The sequence below is a fragment of the Muscardinus avellanarius genome, assembly GCF_963383645.1.
Source record: "Muscardinus avellanarius genome assembly, chromosome: 18".
In the NCBI taxonomy this organism is placed as follows: Eukaryota; Metazoa; Chordata; class Mammalia; order Rodentia; family Gliridae; genus Muscardinus; species Muscardinus avellanarius.
The window spans coordinates 21,955,322-21,972,551 of NC_137804.1; the positions used below are offsets into that span (position 1 = coordinate 21,955,322).

The 17,230-nt window shown below is 38.5% G+C and overlaps 1 protein-coding gene across 5 annotated transcripts in view; it reads left to right on the plus strand.

Annotated features, from left to right (window-relative positions):
• Positions 1–15,465, plus strand: part of SATB1 (SATB homeobox 1) — a gene marked incomplete at both ends in the record, with an annotated part of 74,073 nt that extends 58,608 nt beyond the window's left edge. For 2 of the 5 annotated variants that reach the window (XM_080715830.1, XM_080715834.1), the window contains 3 exons: positions 12,431–12,634; positions 13,240–13,335; positions 14,950–15,465. In XM_080715830.1, coding sequence (XP_080571956.1) covers positions 12,431–12,634; positions 13,240–13,335; positions 14,950–15,465 — 816 coding nt within the window. The remainder of the gene's footprint in view (positions 1–12,430; positions 12,635–13,239; positions 13,336–14,949) is intronic. The other 3 variants (XM_080715831.1, XM_080715832.1, XM_080715833.1) reach the window with 3 other exon arrangements.
• Between the last annotated feature and the right edge of the window lie 1,765 nt (positions 15,466–17,230).

Consider the following 17,230-nt stretch of genomic DNA (forward strand, 5'->3'; position numbering starts at 1 on the left):
GTTTTGCCCTCACAGAAGGCAGAATATTTGTGTGTGTGTACTGGGGCTAGAACCCAGGGGCATTCTACCTCCAATTTATACCCCTAGCCCTATTTTTTATTTTGAAACAGGGTCTCACTGAGTAGCAAAGGCCCTTCCTAAGTAGCCGAGGCTGTCCTCCAACCGCAATCATCCTGTCTCAGCCTCCCAAATGCTGGGATTACAAGTGTGCGCCACCACGCCCAGTTTAAGGCAGAATACTTTAAAGGAGTTTGCATGGGAAGGGCTAGGAGAAGCTGAAGGGGACTCAGGACAGAGTAGGTTCAGCCTCCTCTCCCACTGTCTCCCGCTGGCTCTCTGCTCCCCACATGTAAAGTGCACCAGCAGTTGTGAGGGTAGCTGAGACAGCCTGTGCACAGCCTCAGCCTCCCTATCGCCGTTTATTGGTAAAATGATAACCGAAACATTATCACCAGGGCCCACATGATGCTTCTAGAAATATTTATGCTTTCTGTTTTTTAATGTATACTTGTGAATCATAAGATTTGGGTATCAAATTAAGCCAACTTCTGATTAGCAGGTTTGTATAATGGATAGAATGATGTGGTTTTTGGCCACAGAATGGGTGATACTTTATCAGCAAAATCATAAGCAAGTTGGAGCTCATAATGACCCTGCTTGATTGTTCCTCTTAGGATACGACTCCCATAACTTTTACAATCCCAGAGTGCCGCCTTCTAGTTTTAAAAAGTCTTTGTTATCTCTCCTAGAACATCATAGAGGGAAGATTTAAATTTTTAATTCCCGGCCCCTGAATATGCATAATGGGGAATAAAGCTCATTTTAGAAGATATCTGCAGTGTTGAAAAGTTTTATATAAATCAATTAAACATGCAAGGCAGAAATCTTTGTATAAAACAATGTAATAAATTATTGTTGTAAGCAACCAAACCACCTTATCAGGTAAATCATCACCTAAAATTTATTCTTTTTATTAGTTCTTATTCTATGTACTTTTTGCAGAAAACATACACAAATATTCAGCCATATTTTTTAATGATAGGAATTTTAGAAAAATAACCATTGTAAACTTTCTTTTTTCTTTTTGCGGTACTGGGGAACCCAGGGGCATTCTACTTCCAAGCTATACCCCCACTCCTATTTCCTTTTATTCTATTTTTGAAACAGGGTCTCACTGAGTTGCAAAGAGCCTCACTAAGTAGCCGAGGCTCTCCGAGAACCGCGATCCTCCTGTCTCAGCCTCCCAAATGCTGGGATTGCAAGTGTGCGCCACCATGCTCGGCTTCATTGCAAACTTTAAATAATGACTCTAGGAAGCAGCGTGATAAGAAATTTATTTCATAAGGACATGTATTCATTTGAGTTCAGGGGTTTGGGAAAAGTGAAGTTTTCTATTTTGGGGGGTGTGGATGATTAAAGTAGGTCCTCAGGCATGCAAGCCAAGTAAGTGCTCTACCAATGAGCTATATCCCCAGCCCATTAAACGTCTTTTTTAAAATGTCCAACTGCATGTGCTTTTGACTTAAGCCTCCTTAAGCCTAGTAAGCTGAATCCAGGTTGAGTCTTATTTCTTTAAACATAGGAATATAATTAAGAATTTACATTGTTGGACTTTGCTACTGTACTTGAGCCCTCAAGAATCACAGAGATTTGCACAGTTGTTTGTGTTGTTTTTTTTTTAACCACCAACTAAATGGCCCCACTGGTGCCATTTGTATATCTTTCTCTGTCCCCTCAACTTATTGCCATTTTAGTTGGCTGTAGTGAGTCCTTTGCCTCACTCTTAGCCTGAGCCTACGGGTGTTTCCAGGTCCCCGGGCCTGAAGGACAGGGGAGAGTGTGCCACTCCAAGGGCTATTCACGCTGACATTTGCTGGTGATGTATGTAACTCTGCAGGTTGCAGATGCACTAGAATAAAGAAATCACCTGCCGGGCGTGGTGGCGCTTGGGAGGCGGAGACAGGAGGATCGCGCAGGTTCGAAGCCAGCCGCACTGGCTTAAGAGACCCTATTTCAAAATTTTAAAAGTATAAAAATAGGTCAGGGAGTGTAGCTTGGAAGTAGAAGGGTTTCCAGGAACCCTAGTACCACAAAGAAAGAAAGAGAGAGAGGAAGGGAGGGAGGAAGGGAGGGAGGGAGGGAGGGAGGGAGGAAGGAAGGAAGGAAGGAAGGAAGGAAGGAAGGAAGGAAGGAAGGAAGGAAGGAAGGAAGGAAGGAAATCACCAGTCATGGAGGAAATGCTGAGGGACTAGATTGGTGCAGTAGGAATGGCAGAAAGGAACAGATCCAAGAGATGTTCTGAAAGGGTAGAATTAATAGGAAATCATGAATATGGAGGAAACAGACACGAAAAATTAGGTCTTTAATTAAAGCCATTTGCTATGTGTTTTTTTTTTTTAAATTATAGAAGCAGTGCATAGCCACTATAGAAAAATCAGAAAATACAAGCATAAGGAAGGACATAAAAACATGCATAATCCCAATCACCTAGAGAAAGACACTTTTAATATCCTGGCTTATGTTCTTGGTATGCACACATATGCAGTTATATGTATATGTATGCATAGCTACACAAGTGTATGTGCATCTTAAGTGCATTTTTATGCTATATTTACCACTAATTCTCTATTGAGGTGAATTTAGATTATTTTCAACGTTTGCAGTCACAAATAATGTTAATGTAAATATTATTATTGTTAAATATTTGTGCACCTCTTTGATCATAATTTTGCTAGGATAAACCCTCAAAAGTGAGGAATCAAAAAAGATTGTTGTGAAGGTAGTATCTAGACATTAATACATGCTGCAACTTCACATTGGACTTCCAGTTCATACTTAACAGATTTTCAGCCTACCTGACTAGGTGGGTAATAAAGCTACTAAGTTAAACTACCTAGGAGGTGAACCTGGTTTGGGAGGAAGACTGAAATGTGCTAATATTATTTTTATTAGCTGCTTAGATATTTACATCCCTTTGGGATAAAGCAAGATAGTGAGAACAATAATAAAAACGGTAAGAGCTGACATTCATTATGCTGTTAGCAGGTGCCCAGCCCCTTCCATAGATGAGCTCAGGTACTTCTCACTACCCTATGAATTAGGTGCTAAAATGAGACCCAATTTTACAAAAGAATTAATAGTAGTCCAAAGAAGTTGAAGATTTGCCCAAGTTTGTAGGGTTAATAAATAGTAGATATTCAACTCAAAACCCAGGCTTCTTAAAGAGACCTTGGAAGTATAGTATATAGAAGGCAAAACGTTGCAGTAACTAAATTCTGTGCTCAAAAGCATACGGTAACGAGTTAACTATAGTAAAAGGGTGGTAGGAAGCATACTCAATTTAAAAGCAACTGGTTAACGTATTTTTCCCAGCATTCTGCTAACTCATCCCTGGTTTTATTTATTTTTCATTAATATCCCAACTTTCTTAAGTACTTTTCATTCTGCAAAGCCAGGCTAGTATTAGACCCCATTTCTTGGCTACTCCATTCTGCAAAGCCAACCCAGTTTTGCTCTGTATCACCGAAGACTTTCTTGGCTACCTCACCCCATTGCTGCTTCCACTTGAGTTCCACACTGATACCTGCTCATCAGTGACCTTTTATCACAGACCACTTGGGACTAGTAGTTTGAAATTCTTGATCTTCTTCAATAGACTAGGGGCCATTGGAGGCTTTTTGAAGATATCATAGACCAGGCATTGGGCTGAGTATATGTCACTTTATTGATGCCAGATACTATCCTATGGGATGAATACCATTATTATCTGGAATTTATTGAGGAGGAACTCCACAAAACCTTTAAAAAGCAATTTGCTCAGTTTCATAGAGTTAAATACTATCCGTGATATAACAGGTTCATGGTCAGCCTCAGCAATTTAGTATGTCTCTCTACGATTTAGTGAGACCCTGTTTTATTTTATTTATTTATTTTGTGTGTGTGTGTGTGTGTGTGTGTGTGTGTGTGTGTGTGTGTGTGTGGTACTGGGGTTCCTGGAAGCCCTTCTACCTCCGGGCTACACTCCCAGACCTATTTTATATTTTTGAAACAGGGTCTCTTACGCCAGCACGGCTGGCTTCAAACCTGCGCGATCCTCCTGTCTCCGCCTCCCAAGCGCGGGGATTACAAGCATGCGCCACCACGCCCAGCTGAGACCCTGTTTTAAAATAAAGTAGGGCTAGGGTATAGCTCAGAGGGAGAATGCCTCTGGATTCAATCACCAGTATTAAAAAAAAAAAAAAAAGGAAAAGGAAGCTGCTTTCCTGCTCAGAAATCAAAACAATTTTCCATTGGCACTAATTAAAAAGAGAACTAATTACTTAAGAGGTTAATTCAAAAAAGAGCTGCCCCCGTTCAGATAAGTCAGTGGTAGGCGCAATAGAAAGTGAAGAGTTCTTGATGGTAGAAGCAGAAACTAAAACTGATGAAATGTTATAGCATGAACCCTGGGCTTATTTTCTATTTTTAAATTATGTCATCTATAAAGAATCAGGAGCAAACAAAAACTTAAGTCTTAAATGCACAGTATGCACAGTGTATAAAGTTAAGAGTCAGATCATATCTCATATCACTGAAATTTATGTACTGTCAACTATATATATATATATTTTTTTTTTCTTTTTTTGAGGAGAAGAAACAGGTAAATTCTAATTCTTTTTCAGGATCCCTATTCAAGTATCAGATATGTAAGAGCCAGATTTTTATGTATTTTGTTTCCACTTTAAAGAAACTATCTCGAATGCAGGTTTGAACTCTTTGTAAAAATTACATTTCTAAGTATTTTTTAAGTCTAGTGTTTTAAAAGTCAAAACTCCATTGGAAATTACCCATTTCAAAGTAAGAGATTATCTTCTTGCTAGCTAGTAATAGATTGTCTAGAATTTCATACTTTCATCTGCATTCCTTTTTCCTCCCTTTTCAAATTTTCCTGTTTAAAAAAAAAAAAAATATATATATATATATATATATATATATATATATATATATATATCCTTATATATCCTTTAAAATGTGAGCTCTCCTTGCATTCCAACGTTTTAAGTAAAAACCATTTGTATCAACTCTGGCCAGGTTGTTATTTGATAATCTTGTTATGAACAAAAACAGTTTGTAGCAGGAGAAACCCACCATATTTTTGTGTCTTAAAGTCAGTGGCTTAGTGAAGATAGAAAAGAGGTGAACATAAAAACCACAACAGCAAGTATTTTCATTTTTTTATCTGATTAAATTTTAAGTGAAATTGAAAAATCTAGATCATTTACCAGTGGCTCTGAATATTCCTTCTAAATTTACAGAATTTTAATGGAAGCTTTTCCCTTAGACTTTTTTTATGCTAATAATAAACCTCCAGAAACTCTGCTAGAGTTATTTAACCTCTTAATGACAGAATAGCAAAATTTACTTGAGTGAAAAATTTCTGCAGAGCCAATTTACATCCTATTATTACCCCAATATAGAAAGCCTCAGATTTTTGGCTAAGATATTGAGTCCCTTAAATAAACCAGAGGCCTTGGGAGCATTTAAAAACAGTAAAAGTTGGAACTTAAAACAGTAACGATGTAAAATGTTTTCATTATTTTTCTCTTCAACAAATACAAGAATCAGAAACCACATTGTGAAAATAAATATATTGTGGGGATGATATATATGCACAAATGACTTTTTGTTTGTTTTGTACTGGGATTGAACCCAGGGGTATTCTATCTCCTACCCTATACCCCTAGCCCTATTTTATTTTAAAAGAGAGTCTTAATAAGTTGAACCTGAGATCCTCCTGTCTCAGCCTTCCAGGTACTAGGAATACAGGCATGTGCCACCATGCCCGACTCAGGTATGCATTTTAAACTATGTTTCTTTTTAAAACCCATCTTTGAATAAAATGAGTGTAATGTACTACTTTTAGAATGGAAAACGCACTTACTGGTAAGTCTCTGTTCAGACTTATTTTTCATGTTTCTTTAATAAGACCAGTGTTAACTTAGCAGAAAAAAAGTTATTCCTGTGCTCTAAGATTCTCTTTGCTTGACACAAAGTAGATGTTATTAAACTGGGGGAAAAGATTAATGCATTTCCTACTAATCCATAGAGGAGAACATGTATCTTTATTAATGTTAATGGTAGAGGCCTCTCATTATGTTCTAGAATAATCTGTTTTAGCAAAGGTTTTTCCTTCGGAAGAACTTTACAACATTTAAAGGTTAATATGTTAGGTAAAGAACAGTATCTTAAGACAAGCGTTTTTATTATAGGACATGATGGGATTGTTTTTATTAAATTATGGAGTGATTTGAATGGAGAAGAAAAAGCGCATCGCTTCATGCCCTCAACTTTAATGCCTTTAATTAAATAATGACCGTCTGGAAAATAGTTAATTTTAAGCATTTGGAAAGATCAATACCACTTTGCCACCAAAAAATGGCCTGGATGATGAAATTTGATGTATTTAAAGTATCGTGTCACCCTTTTAACCTAGTAAATAATTTAAAATGCTCTCAGTATGGCTTTGCCACCATTGGTGTTTCTCACTGTTGAGAGTGTAATGATTGTTGGAGAAAAAAAGATTGCACGCTGGTGTGCGAAATGTCCAGGCCTCACACTTAGAAGTAGGGTTGCTCAAAGCTGCGTCTTGGGTGTCTGCTTTCAGGGTCCTCAAAAGTAATATGTTTAAACACTACATCTGAGGGACAGTGCGGATAAAGCATAAAAGATGTGAAAGTGGAAACCCTTGATAATGTTGACGCTGTGCTTAAAACATCAGCAGTCAGCCAGTTGCCATCATTTGTGATATTGTAAAGGATTCTGTCGCTCTGACAATGAGACCCCATATCTTCCCCAGCCCCCACCCAGGCTTCTAGAACACTGATATGAAATTGCCCGTGAGTGCCGAAAGCGTTGTAAATTAAAAAAAAAAAAAAATGCCCTCTATTAGCATGTTTGTGGGCAGATTAAAAACTGTCTTCATTAGCATAAGTAACACTTACAATTCTTTTAAAGGAAGAAAATTATTTGGTGAATGATAAATTGCTAGCTTTATAGTTAGTTGTTGTTGAAAATGTACTCATTCAGAATGCCTGGTGTAGTTTAGTCTACAACAATACTGATTTTTTTTTGGTAAGAAGTACTGTTTAATGGATTATATACTTAATCCTTGTTCCTACTACTTGCAAAAATGTAATTCATGCTTTCTGCTAAAATGTTTGTATCAAATACTTTCCTATTTAGATTGATTTCTTTTAATATCATATATTATTATACTATATGCCCCAGAGATTGACACAAAATACTCCTGCAAATAACACATAAAAGAGGAGGGTGAGGGGGAATAAATACAGACTATAAAATGTTTTGCTTTTTAGAACTTAAATTACCACTCTATTTCTTAAATGTGTTTTTCCTTCTTAGTTGCAGCAAGAATTATTTGTCATTTTCTTTCTCTCTTTATAGCTTAGTTTTAAGATGTATAGGTACATAATGGTAATATATACATATATGGATATTACATTAAATGACTTTTTTTTTTTTTTCCTCCACTGAGCGAATGCCATAGTCTGTTTTTCCCTGGAAAACTAGTTGTGTTAAAAAAAAAAACTCCCCGCTTCGGCACTGACCAGGTCCTATATGGATTCTCTCTCTATGTGTGTGAGGCTTTAAAGTTACAATAAATTCATTCATAAAAGGACATTACTTTCCTTACTCAATTAAAATCATTGTGCGTCCCTTCTCCGTTAAAATGTTAGAAGTGAATTGACTTGAATTAACGGTTCTAAAAAGAGGGGAGTCGAAACCAGAGATTGAGTTGGGTTGGAAATTAGCAGCTGAGAGACGAAGGTGCCAGGATTTTTATTTAAATGTGGTAAAACAAGATTTTGTCAGTAAAGCACATCATTAGAATATTGAGTTTAGAACTGCTAATTTTTCCTTTAAAATGAGCATACAGTCATGTGTTTCATGGACCATAATAAATCGTCATTGTGTTGTCAGTGAGTTTGTTTTCCTTTTTTGCAGCACTGGTTTTGGCAGTCGTTTTGCATTTTCTCTTTTCCTTTTTTTTTTCCCCCCTCCAATGTTACATTTTTTTTTTTTAATAGATCCCTAACCAAAAGAATGTTATTTATTGCAGTCTTAGGTTTAGCATCTTTTGCACTATTTCTTGCTTACGGTAGCAAGACATTTACAGATGGTTGTTGGTTACTATAAAGTACATAACAGTATTTCCTTTGTGGCAGATGGATTTAAGACTTTTAGTTCTCAATAAATGTTGGTTTACAATACATAACTTTACAGGATTTGTGTTGTATATAACAGGTTTGAACATATTATCTCAGAATTCATCTGCATGACATTTTCGGAGTATTCGGGGGCCCATGCCAGTTGTTTTTTTTTTTTTTTAAGTAATAGGGGAGTGCTGTGATTGATAGCAACAGCTCAAGGCGTGATTTTGAATAGAAACAAAGGGTTTAGAGCAGAAGGTGTCAAATTAAACTTTGTCAGTTTGAAAAGTAGTAACATCCTGAAAGTTTTACTAATTTATTTACATGTGGCTACTGTTTATATTTTGCCCTCTTTATATGCAGTGCAATGTTGCTTGGCAAATTTACTACACTTAAAGTTTAGGTTGCTCCTTGTACCATTTTAGTTTTCTGAGAATGGATCAGTCTCACTATTTTAAGGCTGTTAAGCCCTTGTCTTTTCTGCCATTCGAAGCAGTTGTGATCTCATTTTATTTCGAGACTAGTTTTTGGCTTTTCTTGCCTATGGTCTCATAGTATATCAAGTCCCAGAGACCTTTCTTAAAACATAATTATGTTCACATTCTTTTCTAGCAAAGCACTGATTTTTATTCCTTGATTTTCTTCTCCCAAGTAAATCCCGTATACTTATTATGTTAAAAACAGCACAGCACTTTGGAGAATTATTTGCTAAAAATATTGCAAATATTCTTACCTAAGAAAAGGCATTGGAGAATCAGAAAGCATTTGGCTTCCGTAGTCACTTTCTGCAAAACTTAGATCAGGTTGCTGTCAGTAGTCAAAATAGTCCAAGTGTAAGTTGGGAATGAGCCAGTTGATTTCTACACAGACAAAGAACTAACATGTCAAAATGCCTGTTTTCCATTATTTCTTAAGAGATACGCACATCAATAAAAGCAGCCTCCCTCCCCTTTTTGGAATACCCGTGTAGAACTAACAGTTCCCAGCTGCATCACTAAATATTTTTCTAACAAGCATCTGATTTCAGTCTCTTAAATCATCGTGTCTCTTGAAAGGCTAGCGGAGACATGCTTCAACATAGAATTCAAATTATTTTTAGATAAGGAATTAGAAGTATTATTTAAGGGCAGAGGTTAATAGCAAACTACTGGAAATGTTATGTTAGTCATGGGCAATTAATAAAAATAAGGATCCGTCTCATAAGCATAGAGACACAGAAGTGACAATATAAGCAAAATATTTGTTGAGTGAGTCAAGGCTCTTTTTCTGAAATATTTGTTAAACCAGCATGAGTGTGATTGTTTAGGAATTAGCTATCATTATTAGCCATTTTAAAAGAACTAATGATTTTCTTTTCCAAAGAACATCTGTGAACCACATGCTTGTTCACATATATCCAAGTGCTAACTGATCTCTGCATTACTTTAAAAAGTTTCTAAAGGATGTGAAAATCATTGGAGTTCTGCAGCTCTCTCCAAGAAGTGTTTCTTACATGACTCATTCTTAATTTAACTTTTAGCAATTTTTAGTTACAAGCATTTATTTCTTAAAAAAAAAAAAGAGGTTTGTAGAAGCTCAGTGCTTAGCATTTATTGCACCAGTAGAATATTAGCTAAGTCAAGACAAAAATCTTTTTCTGCTCTGTTCTTGAGGAACCTTCTAACTTCTCTTGACGGGTAATTGAAACTGAGTGATTTGCTGTGCTCAGGGTCCTGTCAGTTGTCATAGCTGACGGATGCAGGGGGACCATAATCTTAACCGTGGTTAATATCTGAGCCTCCATGAAGATATGTTTCTAAACTTACACTGCAATAAAATTTAGAAGTGCAGCATTACAACAAACGTAGATGTAGGAAAAACACAGAATATTTGTATGGTTTAATTCATGTAGTAAGTATTTACCCATAAGACCTAAATAAACATCTCCAGGGTACCAAAAGCAGGTGGACCTCAGATACTTTAAATACTCATATCTTGTTTTTATTTAATATTGGATCACATAAATAGAGTTAAATACATCATATTATAGTATCCTAGGGATAAGGATAGAATTGTTGAAGTTAGAGGATAAAATGTATAATTGGTGACACTGTTGATCCAATATTGAATTTTTTTTTTTTTTTTTTTTTTTTGTGTGTGTGTGTGTGGTACTGGAGGTGGAACCCAGGGGCATTCTACCTTCGAGCTACACCCACAGCCCTATATTTTATTTTCTATTTTGTAACAGGGTCTCACTGAGTTGCGGAGGGCCTCACTACGTAGCTGAGGCTGTCTGAGAACCTCAATCCTCCTGTTTTGGCCTCCTGAATGCAGGGATTACAAGCGTGAACCGCTAAGCCCGGCTTGAATTTTTTTTTTTAATTTAGCTGATATTTTTTAAGATACATCTTCAGTTTCTCTGCCTTCTCTCTTCATCTTGAGTTATGCCTCCAGGGACACCACATTAATTCATGAATAAATATATACATCCCTATATATACATTTATTCAAAGGACTTGTTACATAAAGAAAACTCTAAAAAGTTTTTTAGCTCTCCTGAGAGTTAGTGGCAGTCCCCATTGGCTGGCAGTCCCCATTGGTGGGCTTTGAGTTGCTAATGATTCTATTACCATCTTTTCTTTAAAATCTCTCCAGTAGGCCATTTTGGGGAGAACAGGCCTGGTTTTCTTTTCACTGTCTCTTGAAAGATAGAAGAAGAAATTTCAGATTGAGAAAAGAAAGAAAGCCATGTCATCCTCTGGTCACATTCCCCAGTAATATTAAAAAAAAAAAAAAGCAGATAAATAAAACCCTCCTTGGCTAGATCTTAAAAAAGAAAAAGTCACATAATAAACTTTACTCTGTTCATCCCTATCCAACTAACTTTACTTGAAATTTTCATTCCAAGAAACCCCATTGTCTTAGGTCAGGTTCTCAACAAGCAGAGCCTAGGGCAGGCCTCCGGTGCTCATGATTTGATGTGCCCTGAGGCAAAGAGGGTGGGAAGAGTAGGTCCTGTAAGATGTGGGCTCAGGTAAAGCCTAGCCTTAGATGAGGGAGGTCGCAAGGGAATGGGGGGCGACTCTCTGGAGAGTCCCTGGAAGGTAGAATGACTTGTCCACTCCAGATGAAGGCAAAGGGTTTGTACCACTAAGTCAGAGAATCCACGGCCCCTCCTGGTGAGGGGAACATTCAGGAGGCCAAGCCGCATTCCAAATGAGACGGCTCCAAGACATTTCTCCAGAGGAGAGTGGAGCTGAGAGCTGCTACCGCCCTCTTTCTCCTTACCCCATTGCTTAGTGTCCATGGAAGCACTCAATTTTTAAGGGTAATTATAGGATTGAAAACAGGCTTCAGGACGCATCGTAGGGGTAAGACTCTGAGGTCTCTTTTCAGAAGGTTCTTCCTTGGAGAATTTCCCTGTTGCCCATTCTGTTTATTATGCCTAAACTAGACAGCATTCTGTGTGGCGCGTGCAGTGTTCACGACATTGCATGTGCCCCTCCTCTCTCATACATATACATACACACAAATATTCGTATTTAGTTTTCATATATATACATAGACATATATGTGTATGTATGTGTGTATAGATAGATATGCATGTGAGCCAGGTATGGCACATACCTGTAATCATAGTACTTGGGAAGCTAAGACAGGAAGATCACAGTTTCAGGGGTAGCCTTAGCAGTGTAAGACTCTTAGAAACCTAGTGAGAGAGACCCTATTTTTAAAAAAATTTAAAGTTAGGTGTATAGCTCAGAGGTAGAATGCCCCTGAGTTCATTCTCCAGTAACAACACACACACACACACACACACACACACACACACACACACGCGCGCGCGCAAAAACAGCCTATTTCTAGACTGTCCTACTCCTTTTTAAATACCTCCAGTGTCCTCAGATGGCCACCATCAGAGAAGGTCAGTCAAGACCAGAAGCACACTTATCTGTGCTGTTCTCCTATTTCATATATTGCAAAATCCATGATAAGTCTTATGAAAAATAAGTCTTTCCTACAAGAAATCCAAATATCCATCAGACACAGCCTGGCTGCCTCCTCGACAACCATAGCTGTCCTCTGTTAGCAGGTGAAAAGAAAAATTATAAAGCAGATTGGAATGTTGAGAACAAATGAACAAGTTAATATCCAGGGTCTTTCCTGTTTAGTTCCTGATGGAAAATGCCAGTTTCCCAACCCATCACACAAGTTGACTTTCTTCTCGCTTTGTCTTTAAGGGATGGTTGTGTGAGCTGCTGCGCTGGAAAGAAGACCCTTCTCCAGAAAACAGAACCCTGTGGGAGAACCTGTCCATGATCCGAAGGTTCCTCAGTCTTCCTCAACCCGAGCGCGATGCCATTTATGAACAGGAGAGCAACGCCGTGCATCACCATGGCGACAGGCCGCCCCACATCATCCATGTCCCTGCAGAACAGATCCAGGTTCGTTTACCTTGGCCAATTCAGTATAGCACTAAGTAAACAAAGCTTTAAACTTAGCAGGGAAATTAGTGTTTCTCTTCTTCCTGCCACTCTAAACATGGGCTTTTTAGCATGAGATAAAAATACACTGCCATCTTGCTCCAGGGGATACAAGGAAAATTAACACACTTCTCCCAATGTGTGTATTGTGTTCCTTGCCCCTCAGCTCCCCACCCCCAAAGTGGCAGGAACCCCCTTTTGGCACCTCTTGTTTGACAAATGTGTCTTTGTTAGTATTGGGTTTTGTGTGTGAGAACTGTGAAAACTTAGAAATTTGTGTGTGTGTGAATGTGTATTTTTTTCTTAAAAATCAGATTTTAAAACACCACCTATTTTCTAATTAATACCACACTGCCCCCAAGGAAAGGAATTACTGTGGTTCTGTAGAGGAAGTTTGTAGAATCACAATTTTATGCCTTGGATTCTGTCCAAAACTGAAATGGGGAGGGAAATCTGCTGGAACCTTGCTTTGCAGTCTGTGGCCCTTCCTCTGCCCCATAGCGTCTCCCCACACCCTCACAGAGTACAGGTTAGGGGTGAGTCATATCTGTTTGTCTTTCCTTTAGAGCCCCTCTCCCACCACCCTTGGGAAAGGAGAGTCTAGAGGCGGTTTCTTACCAGGCCTGCCGACCCCTGCACCATGGCTCGGTGCTGCTCCTCAGGTGAGCGGGCACAGGTTATATACCAGCCAGAGAGGGGGACAGGAGGGGGTGGCGCAGAATCCTCCCTTGATCAGGAGCTTCAGACATGTGAGGGACGTAGCGACCGTGCTGTGCGGCTAAGGATTCAGCCTTGTGCTTAGCACACTGAGCATGGGACTTGTCCCGATTCATCTGCTGAAGGGCACCCTTTGAATGCACATGGGCAAGTTCTGGGGTCAGATAGTTTATTGGGGCTCTTATGGTTTCAGTAGCTTAAAAGGCGTGTTCCAATTGAATTTGAACTACATAACTTATTTCTGTTAAATCTAAGGGGATGTTTTTAGCTTTCTCCTTTGTGGGAAAATACCATCACCTTTGAGAGTTCTAGAATCCTACTTTGTTGGATCACCTACATTATTCCTTGGTATTGCTATGAGAAAAAAAAGCACATATAGAAAAAGAAAAGAGGGGGGGGAGCGCATGCGCGCACGCAAGCGAGCATGAGAACTAAAATAATAGTTACCCATCCACCAGGAAAAAAAAAAATCCTTGAGTGTGTATTAAAGATAAAACCAATTGAAAAACAGAATCCCTTAGGATATCAAGTGCTAAAATAATCGTGAAAACCTGAAAAACTTACTGTTCTAGCAAAAACAAAGAAGAGAAAGATATGTTAAGTAATAAAAATAGTACTTGTTTGAAAATGTAAATTGTTTTTAATAAAATTGCTTCTTAGGGGGATAAAAGGAGATGCTCTGGCATGGTACAAACGTGCTAGGATTTTGCTGCTTACGCAGATCCATTTGCTCCGCCTATAAGAATTGTGGGTGTCGAGGACACAGTGGGTGTGTGTGTCACACTTTTGTATGTGTAATTCTGTATGGAAATTGGAGCACATATACAGATACTCATTATGAAAAAAAAAAAGTCTAGATACACCAAATTTAAATCCTAATCACATCGGAGTTTATTGTAGAAGAAACAGTTTGCTAGCCATTGTACGGTGGGTTGAATCTTTATTTGGGGGTAAGGAAATCAAAATTTACAGTGTCAGCCTCTTGTAGTTTGGTAAGAACTTATATGTGTATTAAATTGGAGCCAACTCGTAGACAGTTTGCAAACGTGTGACTTGGGCACATCCTTTGGACTCCTAGAGGAGAGAATGCTGTCTAAGAGCAAATGCGTATTCTCTCCTTCCTCCTTGTATTCACCATCTCAGGAGAAAGGGCAGAACACAAGCTTCTTTCCCTGTGGCTCTGTTGCTCAGCCTTCTAAAATCGTTTGAAATCCTTGCTTCTCAGTCTTCATTTCCAATCTGTGTTAATTATTTACATCCTACTCTGCTCTCTTTGCCTTTGATGCGTAGCTTTCCAGTGCTGATCGTGCCTCACCTTTACAGGGCGCTGAGCTTCCTCCTCCTCCACTGATCCCCGATAAGGAAGGGCAGTTTTGACTTCTTATTTCCCTAAATGCCGCGGTGTGGCCATCCTGCCTTTTTACCCTGAATCTTTGTCCCTGTCAAGGAAGCTCAGTGTGGGAATCGTAGGCACGTGTGTGCTAATTCTAGACGCCTTTGTGTAGAACTGCGGAAAGCGGAGCTCTGATCGTCTGCTTGTTTCTTTTCAGCAGCAGCAGCAGCAGCAACAGCAGCAGCAGCAGCAGCAGCAGCAGCAGCAACAGGCTCCGCCGCCTGCACAGCCGCAGCCGCAGCCTCAGGCGGGGCCCAGGCTCCCCCCACGGCAGCCCACCGTGGGCTCGCCTGCCGAGTCTGACGAGGAGAACCGGCAGAAGACCCGGCCACGAACCAAAATTTCAGTGGAAGCCCTGGGCATCCTCCAGAGTTTTATCCAAGACGTGGGTCTGTACCCGGATGAGGAGGCCATCCAGACTCTGTCGGCCCAGCTCGACCTCCCCAAGTACACCATCATCAAGTTCTTTCAGAACCAGCGGTATTATCTCAAGCATCACGGCAAACTCAAGGACAATTCTGGGTTAGAGGTGGATGTGGCAGAATACAAAGAAGAGGAGTTGCTGAAGGATCTGGAAGAGAGTGGCCAAGACAAAAACGCCAACACCCTTTTCTCGGTGAAACTAGAAGAAGAGCTCTCAGCGGAAGGAAACACAGACATTAATTCCGATTTGAAAGACTGAGACCCGAGTATTATTTTCATTCAACAGTGCCACTGGTATTTACTAACACAACGCAAAGCCCAACTTGTGTTTGCTCAGAAAACATTGGTTGTCCGTTGTCTGGCCGATGACTCTTCAGAAACTTGCACAAATAGGAGTGTTGAGAAAATCATAGTACAGACTGTACTAAATGTTTTACTCTGTTTTACAAACTGCTTAGCAGCCCCAGGTGAAGCATCGAGGATTGTTTGGTATTAAAATTTGTGTTCAAGGGATGCGCCAAGGTGTGCCACCCCATAAGCATGATACCAGAGATTTTTTTTAATTATTATTATTATTATGGAGCCTCAAGCATTATAACTTCTGTGATTATGATTTCCTTTCCTTTAATTATTTCTGTAACACTCCACACTGATCTTTGGAAACTCGCCCCTTATTTAAAAAAAAAAAAAAAAGAAAAAAGGAGTTTGCCTACTCTATTGTATGTTACAAAAGAACTATTGACTGTGGAATGCAGTTTAAAGATGACATATGCCAACAAATGCCTTGTATTATATGGCACTGCCGTAATTCAAATTTGTTTTTATTTTGGAAATAAAAGTTCACTGTAATTTTTTTCATTCTCATTGTTACATGAATTTTTTTTAAAAAAGGAAAAGAAAATGTGAAAACACAGTTTAGTCCTCATTATTTATTTGTAGAACCTGCAGCATCATGTTGTAATTAATTTTTTGGAAGTTTCCGTTAAATGTAATATTGCTTCTCTTGTTACCATACTGATTCTTTTTTTCTATTTATAAATGTATTTTGATGGGCAGTAAAACAAAGTGTCTTAAAAGTTTTAAATAGAGAAAATGTGCTTTACACAGTTGCCTATAAAAAGTGCTCTATGTTATCCAAGCAATTCATACTATAAGCTTCACTCTTATTATTGTATGCAATTTTTACTATCATGCAAATAAGCTTAGGTAAATAAAACTAATAGATCACCTTAGAAAATTATGCAATTAATGTGAAAATAATTGATGTTTGCAATGTGTCTTCCTTTGGTTTACAATCAATTTTAAAGCTACATCTGTATAAAATTTCTGTATAAAGGTGTATTTCTTTTTTATGAGTTTATGGCTATGAAAACACCAGCTATTTTGTTACAGCTGGCTGTTTTTATAAGTGTATCACAATTTTCTTTATGCAGAAATGTTCTGATTAGGAGTGGTTATTGACTGTAACTACACAATTAAAATTGTTTGTATGGTATGACATGGTAGGGTTTGTCTGCTTATGTGAAGTAACTTTAACAGAGTCAAAAGATAGTCCTCTCCTTTAGGTGTATGCCAGTACAAACTTTCTTGATATTTTATTGACTTTAAAAAGAGCAATTGAAAAATCGCTGGAAACACCGTAAATTTAAATCACAAACATAAGCTTTTTTTTCCTTCTTCTTTTTATGGTACTGGGTATTGAACCCAGCTGTGTTCTACCACTGGAGGACCCACTCCCAGCCCTTTTTATTTCTATTTGTTGTTTTAAGACAGTGTTGCTAGGTTACCAAGGCTGGCCTCAAACTTAAGATCATCCTGCCTCAGCCTCCCAACTCACTGGGATGACAGGTTTGTGCCACTGTGCCTGGCAGTATGCATGTTTTAAAATAGATATGAAAATTCTACTTATAGAAAATGATAACCTGTTTTTGGTTAACTTCTTTGGTTAACATTTCCCTTAATAAGCAGAGGTCAAAAGACTAATACAAACTAGTCTCCAGCAGTCATGCAGTTAGAATGGATTC